At 37.6% G+C, this 16,439-nt stretch overlaps 3 protein-coding genes across 3 annotated transcripts in view; 1 reads left to right on the forward strand and 2 right to left on the reverse strand.

Moving 5' to 3' along the window:
- LOC103374121 (uncharacterized) overlaps positions 1–8,833 on the forward strand; it is a 14,814-nt gene extending 5,981 nt beyond the window's left edge. The window contains exons 3-5 of the mRNA XM_008304158.1: positions 1,501–1,623; positions 6,674–6,735; positions 7,607–8,833. Of these exons, the coding sequence (XP_008302380.1) occupies positions 1,501–1,623; positions 6,674–6,735; positions 7,607–7,738 (317 nt within the window). The 3' untranslated portion in view covers positions 7,739–8,833. The remainder of the gene's footprint in view (positions 1–1,500; positions 1,624–6,673; positions 6,736–7,606) is intronic.
- LOC103374120 (uncharacterized) lies at positions 2,835–5,548 on the reverse strand. Its single transcript, XM_008304157.1, has 2 exons — positions 5,060–5,548; positions 2,835–4,223 (listed from the first exon to the last, which is right to left on the reverse strand). Exons 1-2 carry the CDS (start codon positions 5,381–5,383, stop codon positions 3,714–3,716), a joined length of 834 nt encoding a protein of 277 aa, XP_008302379.1. The 5' UTR covers positions 5,384–5,548; the 3' UTR covers positions 2,835–3,713.
- A 2,855-nt stretch (positions 8,834–11,688) lies between the features above and the next one.
- Positions 11,689–15,724, reverse strand: LOC103374123 (uncharacterized). Its single transcript, XM_008304159.1, has 7 exons — positions 15,712–15,724; positions 14,900–15,169; positions 14,373–14,435; positions 13,949–13,993; positions 13,722–13,835; positions 12,239–12,298; positions 11,689–12,163 (listed from the first exon to the last, which is right to left on the reverse strand). Exons 1-7 carry the CDS (start codon positions 15,722–15,724, stop codon positions 12,003–12,005), a joined length of 726 nt encoding a protein of 241 aa, XP_008302381.1. The 3' UTR covers positions 11,689–12,002.
- Between the last annotated feature and the right edge of the window lie 715 nt (positions 15,725–16,439).

Here is a 16,439-nt window from a genome sequence, read left to right on the forward strand (position 1 = left end):
TCAGAATCATGAACAAACCCTGATTTGATCCCTCATAAGTTACTCAAGGCTGATTGTAATAAAAATCGATTTTTCGACAATCATTTATCGGTACCCTGACTTGAGCAGGTTTTTTTTTTTAAGGTTTCCCACAGGAGTTGAACTTCAACATTTTAAGGCATGTTATTACACACCTTTACAAACATATTGGTGAAGAAATTGTTTGGTAACGATTTAGTTGTCAGATTTGGGAAATATCTCATAAAATGCCCTTACTATTGCTACAAACATCAGGATCTCCAACAGACTTTAAAAAAAACAAGGTGTATGGTGTTTGAATAAAGCTTAAACAAACTATTTTTTTTGTAAATATAGGCACAATCGTGTGCGCATCATAGTTTCAGAGGTTAAAGTGAACCAGTTTCTGGCTTAGCTCAGGAAAAAACAAGACAAACCTGATGGTGACATTTAGGTGGAAAGCTGTGGTTTTAGTCGGGGTCGTGTTTATTATAAACTGTCCGGCCAGGTTGGCAGGAAATACTTTTTTTAGAGTTTTTTTTTTTTTTTTTCTCAGTCGGGTATGTTGCAAAAAGCCCCAAAGCTCTTTGGTTAATTGCTCTGAATTTTTAAAGCAAATGATTTTTTACTGCACTAGACAGTAAAAACTGAACACCTCTTTGTTCTCAATTTTAAAAAGATTATTTTTACTTTACCTAAAAAAAAAAAAAAAGGAAAAGCGCTTTTTGAAGCTTCTTTACCTGGTTACATCCTAGTGCAGTAATTATTATTTTGTTGTGAAGCTCCCATTAGCTAAAATTATTATTATTTTTTTTTAAACCCTCTGAGTTTGCAGAATGTTAACAAACTAGTTATTCCTTAACCTCTCTGGTTAAACACAACCAGAAGCATGGGAGAAAGAGGGCAAGGCTAAAGGCTAACTGGTAAACAAAGCCTTACCCATTTCAATGCAGATAAATCAACAGTTACCTTTAGAATGTAAGCTCATTGTTATTTACAGTTTTGTTTGGTTGGAATCAATTGCTCTCGTTAGCCAAAGATGCACTCTAAAGTGCATTGAGTACATTGAGTGTCTGAACGTGCTATCGTTTCCAAGTCACTGAATGAGGTTTTGGATATAGTTTTTATTGATAACATTACGAGACAGAGAGAGTTATTTTCTTTTCTGGGTTTACTTACGTTAGCTGCTGTATGTTATTTCTATGTTTCATATGTAGCAAAGGTTGCAGGTCCTTGAAAACAGAATTATGAAAAGTGTTTAATTTAGATTTCAAAACTTTGCGATTAAACCTTCATTTGCTCTCTCTGTCTGTGGTCCACATGAAAATGAAAATGAAAGATTTCCTAAAAATGAAGTCTGTTTTTTAGCTGCAGTGCACACCTCGGGGCAAGAGGGCTTTTATTCACCTGCGCATAAACAAATGTGAAGAGTTCTACAGGAACGTCAAATGTAAAACTACCAATTGATCGATCAGTTCGCTGCTGTTGTTTCTCTTTCTATAGGAGTCGACGGGGAGTCCAGCAGTGGCAGAATGAAGCTGCCATGTTGGAGTCTGGGGATCTGCGTTCTTCCAGGATTATTGGCCTTCTGTTTTATGTGCGTGGTCGGATTCTACCTGTGCTCAGGTGTGTGGTTGGTTTTTTTATCTTTGTGCTTTCTTTCACTTCTACGCTCAGCCAACACTTTATTCAGTACACCTCTAGTGCAAAACAACAGCTCAGCCGTGGATTTGATCTTCATGAAGTGTCATTAAATCTGAGGTCAAAGGCAGTGAAGCACAATGCTTTATACAATTAGTAGAACTTTTTACTGCAGAACTTTTACTTTTAATCAAGTATTTAATAGTAATTCATCACACTGATAATTCAGTGTCTTACCAATGTCTGCTATTTATAGAGCTGTATTGCCCCCTATTGGTAGGCTACAAGAACTGCCACATTGCCCACACAACTAACTACAAGATTCAACTTCAGAATCAATTGTGCAAATATACTCGTATTACAAGTTTTTTTTTTTATGGTGCATGCAAAAGAGTGGAATCCTGTTTTATAATTTTTTAAACCGAATGGTGCACGGTGAGGTACTTACACTTGCAATTTACTTGATCTTGCTGAATTTATTGTCCACTACTATTTATTGAGTTACACTGCAGATTATAATAACTAATCCAAATATAATCACCTTAAAACTTGCGCTGCTGTTTCATAAATTCAACAACCAACATTCAGCTGCATCATTGAAGATGTACTTGTTGACTAGCAGTTTTGCATGACAAATAATTTTAAGTTTGGTATTTTGAATATACTTAATGCTAATGCTTGCAAACTTTTATATAAGTAAAATTTTGAATGCAGAAGTTTTTCGCTTGTTTTTGCGCTGTGGTTTGTATGCTCTGTTTGAACATGAGTAGTAATCCTACAAAACAACAAAATCAAACACTAAAAGGAACATCTAAACAGCTGGTGATATTGATAAAGCAGAGGATAATCGGCTGTTGAAGAATGTAGTTTTGAGGTGTGTCATGTTTAAACTCAGGTTCAACACTGTCATGTATGAAAACAAGGTTAACCGGCTCTGGCAGTTTGGCTTTCCAAATTCAATAAAGTTTTAAAAAAGAAATAGTGAGCTGTGAAGGCATATTTGCTTTCTGAATATTAAATGCAATAAAAGGCAGCGTTAAGCAACACAAAATATGTTTACAATTTTTAAAATTAGTTTTATACTTTTTATTTAAAAGATTTTAGAATTTATAATGTCAATAATTCCAAATATGAAAAAAAAAACTCATTACAGTTTGTCATAGTGTCAAATAAGAGATGACCATCACACCAGGATCTACACTCTCTCCCTTTAGATTCATTCATATGTTGGTACACACATACATTAAAAACATGCAAGAGAAGCAGGAAGAACTGATTGGCCCTCCATTAGGGAGCTGTAGTCCTTTCAGCTGAATGGACTACAGACACTTAATCATAAAGTCTATGAGAGAATTCTTTAAAATTACAAACAATTGCAATGAATAATAAGTAATGATGCTATGAAAAACATCAGTACAGTGCCATCATAACTCATAGCAACATTTTCATCCAGTGTGGCAATAAATCAAATCCAGATCATCGCCTTGGTGCAGATTAAGCCATTTGATTTCCTGATATATGTACTGTTAGAGTAATAAAACCACCACAGACAAGTTGACATCATATTTCAGTTATGTGCAATAAGGAATAAAAACTAGGTAAATACATTTTGGTATGACTAAATATCAATAGATGGCAGCATAAGTCAACCTGTCAGATTCAACGGGCTTTAAACACTTCTACTTTTTGCCTAATTTTGTTTTTCCACAGTTACACCTTGCTGCAGTTACAACCGTCAATCTTACAATCATAGTCCTTCAGTTAGACTGATATGTGCAGAGCTTCTTAAAAACAAAACTCAATATACAGCAACATAAATTCCCTAAGAAAAAATGTGCGTTTTAAAGCAAATTGGAAATTGAAAATTGCTTGAGCAACTCAAGCACTGTACTTAGGTCCAATTGTTGAGGTACTTGTGGTTTACTTGGGCATTTCCATTATGTTGTTCCAGTAAACACGATTTTTCAAAACAACAAACAAAACCATGAAATCATTTTTTTGTGAGGTTTTATTGTTAATAATAAGTAGACGTCAGGAAGAATTTGCTAAAGAAGTGGGTTAATAAGTATCCTGGTTCACGCCGCCTTCAGCAGCAGCCCGTACGGACGGATGGACTCCTGCACGATGGCCCTCTTTTGGACGTCGTTGCATTCTTCCGGGACGTACACCAACCAGACATTATCTCTCTGGCACTTCACCCTTTTGTCCGGGTTGATGCGGTTCTGAAGAACCACTTTGTACGTCTTCCCGTCCACTTTGGACTTGAATGTCTTGCAGTGCTTCTCCGCCATCTTGATGTCCGGTGTGGAGTACGCGCCCCTGCCTCTGGTGCCCTCGGCGACCACGGCGGCGGCAGCTGCATCCAGAAAAGCCGGCTCATCTTTGGGGTTCCCTTCATGAGTCAGGATGATGCCAAGGGAGCCGTCCATGTTGTATCCTTGGTAGGAGACGGGCCAGGCGTCATTCCCCGTCCCTAGCCAACCGTCCCCGCCATCGTACTTCTTGATGACGCGCAGGGCGACCCGGTTCCACCCACAGGGACGAACGTACTGCTCGTTGCCACGCAGGAACGTCTTGTCGCCGTCCTGGAGGTCAGCAGAGGGGTTTAAAGTTAGAGATGAAAGAAAAAAATGGTTTTCTGGTAGAGACCAAAGTGTGTCTGGTATGGAAACTAACAAGTACTGCATGAAAGCCTTATTAGTGCTGTTTCTACTGTAGGAACTCAGGCAGGTGTGAGGTTGTAAGAACATTCATAGGAACAGCTTCCTAATTGGCCTATTTGGTCTTTGTGTTTGGCAAATTGCTTTTGGATGTAACTCCAGTTCTATGTAGGAAATAGAACAATGGAGGTTTGTTAGCCTATACGGTGAACTGTACATTGTTGTTGGTGATCCTACACATAAAAAAATCATCTCTTGACAAGGACATAGAAAAGGAAGAAAAATGGTGTTTGTTGGGCTCTCCAAATGTAACCAACCAGCATTTGTCTTCGAACTTAAACAATTAGGGTCAGGAGCTGCACAATAGTTTTTCAGGACCAATGGAGGATGTACATTTTTTTCCATCCCACAAATGACCCTGAAAGAGCTTCTACAGGTTCCTGTGACTGGAACAGGCACAAAGGCTACGAGTTCCTACAGTGAAAAACAACCTATCCATATTCTTAGTCTTATATTCTTTGATGAGACATTTCCTTTTTAAATCATCATGTCATATTCACCTTTGACAGTTCAGTGAAGCAACAGCACAAAATACAATGAACTCTAAACCAGTAGTTATTGTATTAACACCAACTTTGTCCTGGTATTAATGTTAATCCACTGACTAATCATTCTGCAGCTCAGTGGCAGACAAACATAAAACATGGCCATAAAATCTGATATAAGGCGTGTGAGCTTTGAGCAGATAAACCAGGCCTCACCTTTATGTTGGTGAAGTCGTAGTCGAACTGCGGATGAAAGAAGTCTTCAGGGTTTATCTTCACTGTGGTTCTGAGGCTCTGCTCAGGGCCTGCGGTCAGCGCTGGGGGGGAGCTGTACATGTCCGCCTCGTCCATGTCCTGCAGGGATAAAGTCCCTAAGCTGGGATACTCCAGCTGTTTGAACCCCTGCTGTCTGTAATACTCCTTTAGGGCCACGATGTTGACAACATCCTGCGGGCTGAGCTGGGAGGCTCCGGTAGTGGACTCGACATTGCAGCCAGAGAGAGCTGAGAGAGCCTCCAGACACAGCTTAGGGTCCGGCATGTTGCTGAAAGAAAGGCAGTAAACGAGGAACTTTACCCCTCCTTCAGTCTTCTTTTTATCTTTTCTGAGTTTGCAGAGTTTTTCTGGAAGAGCCTGTAGAAAAGGAAGAGCTCACTTTCTGTCGTCTGCTCCGGCAAAACAGCTTGCCCTATTTTCTCTGTCATACTTTCACTTTCATTTATATTTCCTGTAAGTCAGAGCCTGGTCTGGAATCAGGGTGGAGTTTCTGTTAGAGCAGAGATTGTCTGGTACCTCTTTGATTGTATAAGATTAGATCATTCCAAGATTTAAGAGAAATCAGCATATGGGATTAGCATATTATTAAAGCAAGTTAGTAAAGTTTTGTTTAAAAAATAACAGTTACAACTGAGAAACAGATTGTATGTCCTTTTCAAAAATGTTTTCTCAGTTTCTTCTGTGATTTTTTTGGCTGTGGTTGTCCACTTCATACAGGTTTCATGCAAATTGCATTAAAAAAATTAGAATTCTTTTGTCCCAAAGGAAACAAGACATGCTTTTTTTCTAAAATATGTTTAAACTTGATATCAAATAAGGAGCGATTCTTCCCAGACTGTAAAAAAAAAAAAAAAAAACAGAGGCAACTATAGCGCTGCAATGTGACCTCCCATCGTCTTGATTGTATTTTTTAATTTTTAAAATTTTTTTTTTGCCATTTTTGCAATAACTCATGAACCGGGAGATGTAGAAGAAAAGTAGTCTTTTTTTGTTAATTCCTTGGATAAATGTGAAATTTTCATTCTTTCATCGCACACATTTCCACTGCACTGCATTTTCATCAAGTCCACACTTCATCACGTCTTTCACACATTCACACTTTGGATTATCCTGGAGAATAACATACAGTTAATAAACCCTGATGTATGGTTTCTTTTTGTTTGTCAGTAATTAAGCACCAAGTTTTAAATTAATTAACCCCCAAAAAGTCCCTGTTCAGATGGTAGAACTTAAGAAACTTTGGGGGATTTGGAGCTCTGGGTGCAACAAATGAAAAATGAAAAATACTTTATTTATTCCAGAAGGGAAATTCAATTGAATTAGAAAAATTTGGAATGGAAATGGAAATTCAAATGATCATTATTATTGACAAAAATCATTGACCAAATGGTTTTCTAACATATTTAACGGTAAATCCCTTCTTGTTACTGATTTCATGTTTTCAAAACTCCCCACACCGTCGACTCACTTACTCTGAATCACTCAAGTTAAATTTTAACTACTGACCTAACTCAGGTGATCCTCTGACTCGCCTACCATCCCTTTTGTCTTCAGGTAAACCAGCTGGCTGCTGCTGTAATCCAGACGGACGGGACACCAGTCGGAAGGTCACAGAGGTCAGTACATATTCACATTGTGAGTTTAAAACTCTGATTTGTCTCCAATAAACAGAAAAGACGCCCACTGCCTGTCTCTTTGTACAACAATCATAGGTTTTTTGAGTTGTTGGCAGCCAAAATAAACTAAATGAACTAAATCAGTGCATCTGAAGACACTTTAAAATCTTTACCAGGTGTTATTTGTTACTATGAAGTGTCATAGTAACCCTTCCATGTAATTTTGCAGTTTTCGCCTGAAGTTAACCGGATTCAGGCAGCAAATAATATAAATGAAGCTCAGCTAAACAAAGAAAACAAAGATGAGATTCTTCAGGTAATAAACAGTTTTATTGTTGTACAGCAGAAGCTGCCAAAAAAAGATACAAAGGGTTTAAGACGTATGAAGAGCTTTTGTTTCATGTGGTGCACCTAAGATTGTTTTTAAGATTTATATTTGACTAATTTTGTGTGATTTTGCATCTATTGTTGGTTTATCTAGTCTTTGTGACGTCCTAAATGTGTATGAGCTTTTTTTTTTTTTTTATTATTCTAAAGTTTAGTAAACATCCTGTAAATATTTGGCTGGAGATAATGGTTAATTACTATGTACACATTTAATAATGAAATGTGACAAACTCTTTATTCTGTCTTTCTTTTAAACCTGAGTGTGTTAAGTTTCTGCAAAACACCAGGTTTTCTATCCACACTCCACATCGTCTATTTTTAAAAAAAATCATGTATCACTACATTTTTATGTCCCAGCTTTTATTTTGAAACAGAAAATTTATGAATGGCTAAAAAACAGAAAGACACGAATTTGTTTTAATTGCAGTCTTTTTGTGTTAGATTCGCGGGAACCTGCGGTAAAATCTGATCTACCTTTTTGCAGGAAGACTTGCTGCATTATTCCAGTCTGAGGCATCCAGACAAGCCCCGCCCCTCCGGCAGGCGAGGACCCGGGTTGGTTGAAGAGAACGTCACTTACTCTGCAGTCATCGGTCGCAAGAATCCAAAGAAGTGATCACATGACCACACATTTTCATTACCTTTTAAGACGATGACACCAACTGCGCTGTGATTTCGCTTACTCCTTACATAACAACAACAACAACAACAACAACAATAATAATAGTTAAGGATGAATACTTAATTTATTTAGCTATTAAATGATTTGCACAAACCTTTAAGCTACTTTTAATGACCACATAGTGCACTCAGATATCATAAAAATCCAATAACAATTATTATATAATTTTTAATTACAAGACAACAGCAGCATTTATAAGCTTCTGATTTCACATTTTGGTTGGTTAGGGGTTCCTAACAACTTAAAGATGAAGATTTATGTGATCACAAGCTTTAGTTTATAAGCAACTTTTGTTTACATGTCAACAAGTTGTTGGCGTGCAGACACCAGGGGGCGCTGCAGGACAGCGGTAGATTTTTAAAGTTGCTGCCTGGGCACTTTAGTGGGGGGAAAAAAGTCTCCTCTTTACCCATAAAATGTAAATAAAGACAGAAGTTCTTAATATTCTCATATCCTGCATTACATTATGTATGTAGGGTGTCTGCAGGCTCATTTAATACAGAAATGATCGTGTAAAACCTGTTTCACCGTCATACTGGACAAAGTATTACAAGATTGATTATTAATGATATAATAAATGAAATTACTTTTAAAAATATCTTTTTAATAAATTAATGTTGGAATGTAGTATTATATCATAAATACATTTATCACATCATGTGTGTTTTTGTTTTTTTGTTTTTTTATACCAATTTTGTAAAAGCTGTGTGATGAATTGCTACCAAAAGCCATCGCACCATTCCAGACGTGTCGATGTTTAATTTGTGTACATTTTCTCAAAGCTGCTATTTGGAGGATTTTTAAACAGAAAAGTGAAACATTTGCTGGTTTTAGCTACAAAAGGTACAGATTGGCTGCTTTCATTTTGATCATATATGATAGAAAACACTGAGTTTCGAACTGATGCACAAGCAAAACAACAAAAAAACTAAATTAGCAGGCAAAGAAATACTTTTCTAAACAAGCACAAGACATTTTATCAACTTCTTATTCAAAAGAAAAGCTTTGTTTGATTTAAGCGACAGATTTGCTGCCAACATGCTGGAGAAAAAAAACTCTGTAAACTATGTGATTGTGGCAGGATGAAGCCTAATTTCTGCACCTAATGTGAGAATGCTATTCAGCCTATCACCGCTTGAGGTCCGCCTCCACTCCTTATAAGGGTGCGGTGCCCATCTTGGTGTCTCTCGCTCTTGACTATGAGACTGCCCACTTCCGGGTCGCCTTGCTCTTGGTTGTCAGGTACCGGCGGCGCTCCACGCAGGTAACGTAGCAGTGGCTGCTTCGCCAGCATCTTGCCTCATTTACATGCTCTATGGTAATTGGTGTTCTTTTATTGTAGCCGCATGTGCCACGGACACCGTGCCGGCACGTTTGGCTCGCGGCTGCCTGTTGGCCAGTGCAATTTGGGTGTCATTTGCTGTTGCCGCTACATAAGAGTGTGTCCCTCTCCTTCAGGTGCTAACTGAACACAGCTGAACGGTAGGTAAACAGTCTGACTTAGTTTTATCTATCTGTTGGTTTATAGGGTTAGGGTTAGGGTTAACTTAGACTTATTGAACAGAGGCTGTGACTGGAAGGTGTGGCTGAATAATGGGACCGCTGCTGCTTTGCCGGGTTAGCGGCGCGCCGCCGCTTTGCCGCCGTTAGCATCGCCGTTAGCATCGCCGTCTCTCTGCGGCTTGCTCTGGGTGGTGTCGCTCTGCTGCTTTGCTCTGCTTGCATCTTTTTACTCTGCTCCACTTTGCCCTCGCCTTGCATGGCAGCATTCTTTGTCTTGCTTTTGTAATATTGTTTTTGTATTATTTTGGTTTGTTGTGTTATATTTTGTTTAAGTTTGCCTTGCTTAGCTTAGCTTTTTTGTTGCTTGGCTTCGCTTCATTTGGTTTGCTGTTTTTGTTTGTTACCTGTGTTTGGCTTAGTGTTGCCTTGTTTAGTTTGTGTGATTTTGTTTTGCTTTGTATTTTGAGTTTGTTTTCGTTATTTTTACATGTGTTTGCAAAGATTAATATTGCTTGAGTTTATTTCTTTTGTTTTGCATGGTTTTCTTGAGTTCTCCTTAGCTTTGCATGGTTTTCCTTAGTTTTCATTTGAATCTGCCTCGTGGGATGTGGGATTTTGGTGATTTAAATTCTATATTTTAAATTCTATCAATGTATTTTAACTATTGTTCGAAAATGAAATCTATTTTTTTATAATGTAGAACCACGTCTCCCCCCAGTGTGTTGCGAACCTGTGTGCTTTGCTGTGTGTGTGAACAAGGAGTAGGTCGGTTCCCTGTGTGAGAACCTTAAACCCAGGTGGCTTTCTCGGTCAACACATTCCCCCTTAGTCCATTATTTAGGCAATCTATTAGTAGCGCCCCCGCACGCCCCGCTCGCCACATAAATAAGACTTTGTTTTTGACATGTCTAAGCTTCTTCATTGCTATTTTGTTGTTTCTTCAACATTAAAAGCAGTAGAATGTTCTTGAAATGATGATCTACTTTACTTCTAACTAGCTGTCATGTACATATGCTGCACAGAAGAATGTAAAATGTCTCTTATGAGCCACACAGCAACAGAAAGTTTATTTTTTACTGTGTATAAATGCTTAATTGTAGCATCAACTGTGTTTGTATGAGTAGCGACAGTTTGTATCCTTTTTCCAATAAACTCATCTGATATCACAAACTGTGTTTTTTAACTTTCGTAACTTCATCGATCAAATCGAAACCTGGCTCTACTGATAGTATGTATTTTTTTGTTGTGTTTTATATTTTGATTTTGTGTCACATTTTTTTTCAAATGTTCATTGTGCGATGCGACACCATCTGGACCTTCAAACGCTGTGTGCACATTTAATAGGCAGGTGTGTATTCTGACCTTATTATTTCTGTGCACATTTACACTACAACACTTTAATCATTTTAAGGTGTATTTGTGGACTAAGAGAGGGTTTGACCAGAATTATTCGCCTCGTTCTTTCTCATTTACTTCCTTTGATATCAATTTGTTAAACTACATTGGTACATGAGAGGAAACAGGACTTAAAATGGCTTGAAGTATGTGAAAATAATGTGAAATAAAAGCTAAAGTCAGATTTCGTGAAACGTCTAAAGGAGCAAAAACCTCAAACTTCACTCTGCTATTAACAGACATGTAGAGGAAGCTGTCAATGACATATTCAAGTTATGAGCTTTTTTTAATCTTCCCAACAATAAAAATGTTTCATGAAATCATTTATACAGAAACCAACAGACAGGAAATGTAGTTTTTACTTTGTGCTGCAGAGTTTTTAAATCTGTTGTCTCTTTAGTCATCTGTAAATACACTTAATATGCTTTTATTTATAGTAACATCCAAATGTGGAGCTTCAAAAACCTTTATCTAAAAAAAAAAGACACAAAAACCCATTTTGCACATATGCGAACTGTATTACAGTTAGATTATTTAGTGTTGCAGATAAACTGTGACACAATATTTTATTTAGTTTTATTTAACTTTGAACTGATTCACAAGAATATATTGACTGATAATCACTTAATATGTCTACATTTTGGATTTTGGATTTCTGGCAATTTTTACACTTTAATTAAACTAGTATAATAAAAATCACACTTTTAAGGATAATTCTATCTGAAACTATCACATTTTTCGAACATTTTATTTGTCAACTGTCTCTGATTTGCCTCACTTTTTATATGGCATAAAATGTGAATATTAATAAAGATATTTGGGAAATTATATCAAACACTGAGACAAAATATTTTCAAAAATTGCCTGTCAACCCACTTTAGGCATATTTTTGGAGTTGAAGGACTTTTTTTAAATGATCTCACAAAGTACTTTATATATTCAGCCACACATACTATTTAAAATATCCATAGTTCATGATGAGTAAGTAAATCACAGATGGTTGAGAAGAACGCCCCTGATTATTTAAAACCCAGTTATGGTGCAGTTTTTGGGTTGACCAGGAATTTTTAAAAACATTTTATCACAGTGTTTGATATATTCAAGATAAAGATTAGTTTAGTTTGTGATGAAGTTGTACGTAAATCAGAGATGGTGGAGCAGATGATTTCAGATGGAATAATCCATAAGGGGGTTTGTGCTGACACAAAAGAGACGATGCACGTGGAGTAAAGCAAGCTGCTGAACAGAGACAAAAACAAACGGAGAAAGTCGGCATGAATGAGGTGGACTCGACGTGTTTCTATCTGGCAGCAGGTCTGGTGATGACAGACGAGTAGATCACGCTGTGGGGGCTCTGATCCGGTGGAGTCCTGCTGGGTCTCTCCCTCCAGTTCTGTCGGCCCAGAGAGGCGTAATGGATGGTCTCCTCCGGCGGGGACGGACTCTCAGTCGCCTCACACTCTGCAGACAGATTTCATTAGATCCCCTGTGAACAGATCTCAGGTTATCGCAGTGTTCGGAGGTCTGAGACGTTACCGGTTTGTCCGCTGGACGTCTTCCACGGCTGCAGCTCCGTGTCTTCATGTCTCAGTGCTGCTGCAGAGGAAACAGCGGAGAGGCGACAATAGTCGTAAATACCACACCATCATCTGCAAACTGGCATAATTGTGTTGAATGTTTCACTGTTATTCCAATAGAAATAACTGTGAACTTTCCATAATTATACATCTGCTGTTTCAGTAACAATAACAATTCTTTACATGTGTTTATTTAAGGATAGTAAATAAGACATCATTCTTTTGCTAATTGTCCAACATAGTCATATGTAAGCATCAGAAAATGCTCTTATATGTTAAAAATGTCACTTTTCAGCAGGTAAAAAAACAAAACAAAACTGCAAACGTTTTCTTTTATAGAATGTTTTCATGATGGCTGTTAGAAGTTTCTATATTTACAATGTATAACAACAAATATCCCTAATATTCTTCATATATATATCTGAGGAATGTAGATGTTAATGGTAAAGTATAGCTAATATGTGCAAAAATAATGAGCAATATAAAACGCTGTTGTGCGTTTTATATTGTATAGAACATTGTGAAGAAAATAAGTTTGTCACATGAATTAATTCTTCATTTTCATTTCATTTAATTTCAGTTTTTAATAAGAGTTTTACATTCCTGAATCAGTGGGGTGTTTCACTTTTAAGCCCCTCTCATTGCCATTTTTTTTCATGCTTAAAAAATTGCGAGAAATTACCAGGAGATGTAAATGACAAAAACTTTAAAGATTATTTAACAAATTCTATGTATTTTATTTTTACCCCTCTTACCACTGTTTTCTTCCTTCTTTAGAAAATTACGAGAAAACAAGTAGCTGATTAAGATAAGCAGTTGCTGAAATGGGCAAAAACAAATCTGTAACAAATACATTTTACAAGAAAACACTGTTGAGAGGACTAAAACAAAAACTGTTGTCACTTCCACTTTCATATTTGTCATCATGAAGTGGGTGGTTTATTTGTGAAATGTCGTCTGTGAGAATCTTTATATTTTCAACCCGTCTTTGTCTGCTTCGCTTTCAACATCCTCTTTTAAGCCGAAAATATACAGGAGAATAAATGTATAACTGTCTTTCAAAACAGATCCACTTCCTTTTAGAGAGTCTGTGGTTTCGCCTTGTTTCATCTGAGATCAGCGTGCACGAGACTTTCATTATGATTTTTATGTCACAAATACATTTTATAAGAGAACATTGGTTAAATGAGTTATGGAATTAATTATTTTCTTAAGTTTTTGCATTTTTAATTTGATTTTTTTTTTGTCTTTTTACTCTTCAGCCATCTCAAACCAATTTTTATATGTTGTTTGTTCTTTTTACATTATTGTAAAGAATTCAAAAAGATGTTAAAGTTAATATCTTATCATTTGTTTCAGTTAAATCTAAAATCTACTGTGTTAAAATGTGCCCAACATAAAAACAATGACACTCATGGTGTTCCATATTTCAGCCCGTTTACCTGCATATTTGCATTTCTTCCTCCTCCTGCACTTCATGCTGGTCAGTAAAACGCAGACGGCCGCCATGAACAGGATCATCAACCCCAAACCCACGATGGCAACCAGCAGCAGAGCTGAGAGCCACAACAGACAGAACATCTGGTCAGCGAACGCACCGACATCTTGACTGAAAATGTGAGTTATGGGAGACGGTGAGTGTTTGTGCTGCAGGTGGAGGCCGACCCACCGTTCTCTGGCCTCTTCTTCTCTTTCTTCTTTGTTTCAACCACATCTGATAGACATGAAACACACATTGTATAAATTCTGTGTTATTTTTTCTTTCCAATCTAGATTCCTTCATGTTTCTGGTCCCCAAAAAATATTTGAATAAAATCAACAGATTTTTAGAATAAAAATCAATTTGAAGTTTTCTCCAAAGTTTTAAAACTTTCTAACAGAAGTGAAAGTTTCTTAACATCCATAATGTCTCATCTTTTCATATGTACTGATTCTATGCAGTGATTTTAAGACGTGGCTGCCAGGTTTGCTTGAAAACTCCAACTTATTTGATCCTTACTGGTGTTCTTTCATTTTGGCTGCCTCTTTGAACACAGACAAAAGTGTGTTTAAAAAAAATCTGCAATCCGGTGTTAAAGAGAAAAAACTGCCACCTGTTTTCATCACAGTAGACGTTGTACTGGTGGATGATGGGATGCTGGTTGGCTCAGGTTGCACTGATAAGTAAAGGAAATGAATTCAAATTTAAATTCCATCAGTCAAGTACAACACAATGATGTTTAAAACTACAACAGCTGCTCAACACGTTCCTTAAAAACAGAACATTTTGTGTGAGTTGATGGTCAAAAGTCATTTTAAATGTCAAATGCACAATCAGATGATGTTTGATATGGTTTTGACACAGTGACCACCAAAAAAAAAGTTACATTTCTTTATGTAAATGCAAGTTTCAAAATTACGACATTTGTAATCTGTAAATAATTATTATGGGCATAGTGAAGGATTTCCAACAAACACAAATGTGTAAAATGCAGAACAATGAATCTAAAACAGGTCAGAATAATAAAACCACAACATTAAGGCTGTTGTAATAAACACTTATCATCAATATTTCAGATTCATTTATGTCACCTCCTGTGTTGTAGCTAAAAGATGACCACATAAGTCATTAATAACCCGCCTGTCAGGACGCCGACTCTGGCCTGCAGGATTCCGTTGCACAGATACTCTCCACTGTCCTCCAGCTGCAGATCCTGGATCTGCAGGGCGTCGTGGGCGAAGCTCAGCCGGCCGCCGTCCGTCTCTGATTTCACTGTCCCGTCCTTGAAGCGGGTAAAGATGACCTCCCGCCTGCCTCCCTCCTTCTGACGGATCCACTTTTGTTTGGGTCTGGAGGAGCCTTTGCAGGGGAGCAGCAGCGTCCGGCCTGCAGACACCGTGAAGTCGTGGCCTGAAGGCGGACGATGGGTATTTGTGAGTGTGATACTGTAGAAGGTGGTTTGCCCTTCAGTATTTATAACTACATCTAAAATACACCTTCATTATATGACTTAGTTCTGTCCGAGTCACTGAAGATTTTCCTTTATTGCATCATCGACTGTTTATAAAAAAATGGACGCAGCCTTCAGGTCTGATAAGTAAAGCAGAATTACTTTAATTGCTTTTAAGTGGAGGGAGACTCTTCTGTTGGCAAAGATAAGTCCTAAGTCTAACTAAGTAAGTAACTCAGTAAGTCTAAGGCAAGTCTGTTCAATCCGTTAACATTTTTCTTATGAGTTTAGGGTCTCGGTCACTGGTTTTAAGTCTCTTTCAAAACAGCAGGATGTTAATTTTGTAACTTTTGATCTCAGTTAGAGGGAATTACATGATAAAGCAGCTTATGCTACCGTACCACTGTGCGTAGCATCCTTACTCCTCACATCCAGTTTTAAAAACACAGGATGGTGACAGTCAAACTCAAAACTCTAAACTTTGAAGCAGTGGTCTACAAACCATTGGGTGCCATCACGGTGGCTACATCGTTCGTCTACGGTGCCCATTAAAAGCATTCACACCTCTTGCAAGTTTTGCTTTATTCCTTTATTGCTTTAACCTTGAATAATGGTCAGTCTAATTTGGCTTTTTGACAGGAATTTAAGAGGTTTGACATTTTTAATTAAATGACATTCCTCAGTAGAAATATGTTCTCACTTTGACACCAAAGAGTCTATATTTGTGAGGTTTTTTTTGTTTTTTTTTTGCTATAGTTCAACTGGTTGAGCTGGCGACACATGTACAGAGGCTACAGTCCCCGAAGCAGCGGCCATGGGTCGAATCCCACTCATGGCCCTTTGCTGCAGGTCCTTCCCCGTTCTTCTCCCCCACTTTCCTGTCTCTCTCTCAACTGTTCTATATAATAAAGGCCAAAAACATAACTTAAAAAAAAAAAAAGCCAAATTAAATTGGCCATGAGGAGAGAACTTTCAAGGGGGAAGAATGCTTTTTACAGTGATTGTATATTCAGTGTGTGGGCTCAAGGAACGCAACTAAGTTTATTTAAGCTGCAGCTCTTGCCCACCACTGCTTTTTCCAAAAAACAACCTTGACCTCGATGTCACAGATGTAATCAGAAGTGCCTGCTGACGTTCTCACTTCAGTATAAAAATGACTTTGCAGTTTCCAAGAACTGTGTCGCCACTTCTATTTTGATATTTCGTCATCCTGATGTGGGTGGTTTATGT

This window comes from Stegastes partitus, unplaced genomic scaffold, assembly GCF_000690725.1.
Source record: "Stegastes partitus isolate 25-593 unplaced genomic scaffold, Stegastes_partitus-1.0.2 Scaffold2148, whole genome shotgun sequence".
NCBI lineage: Eukaryota > Metazoa > Chordata > Actinopteri > Pomacentridae > Stegastes > Stegastes partitus.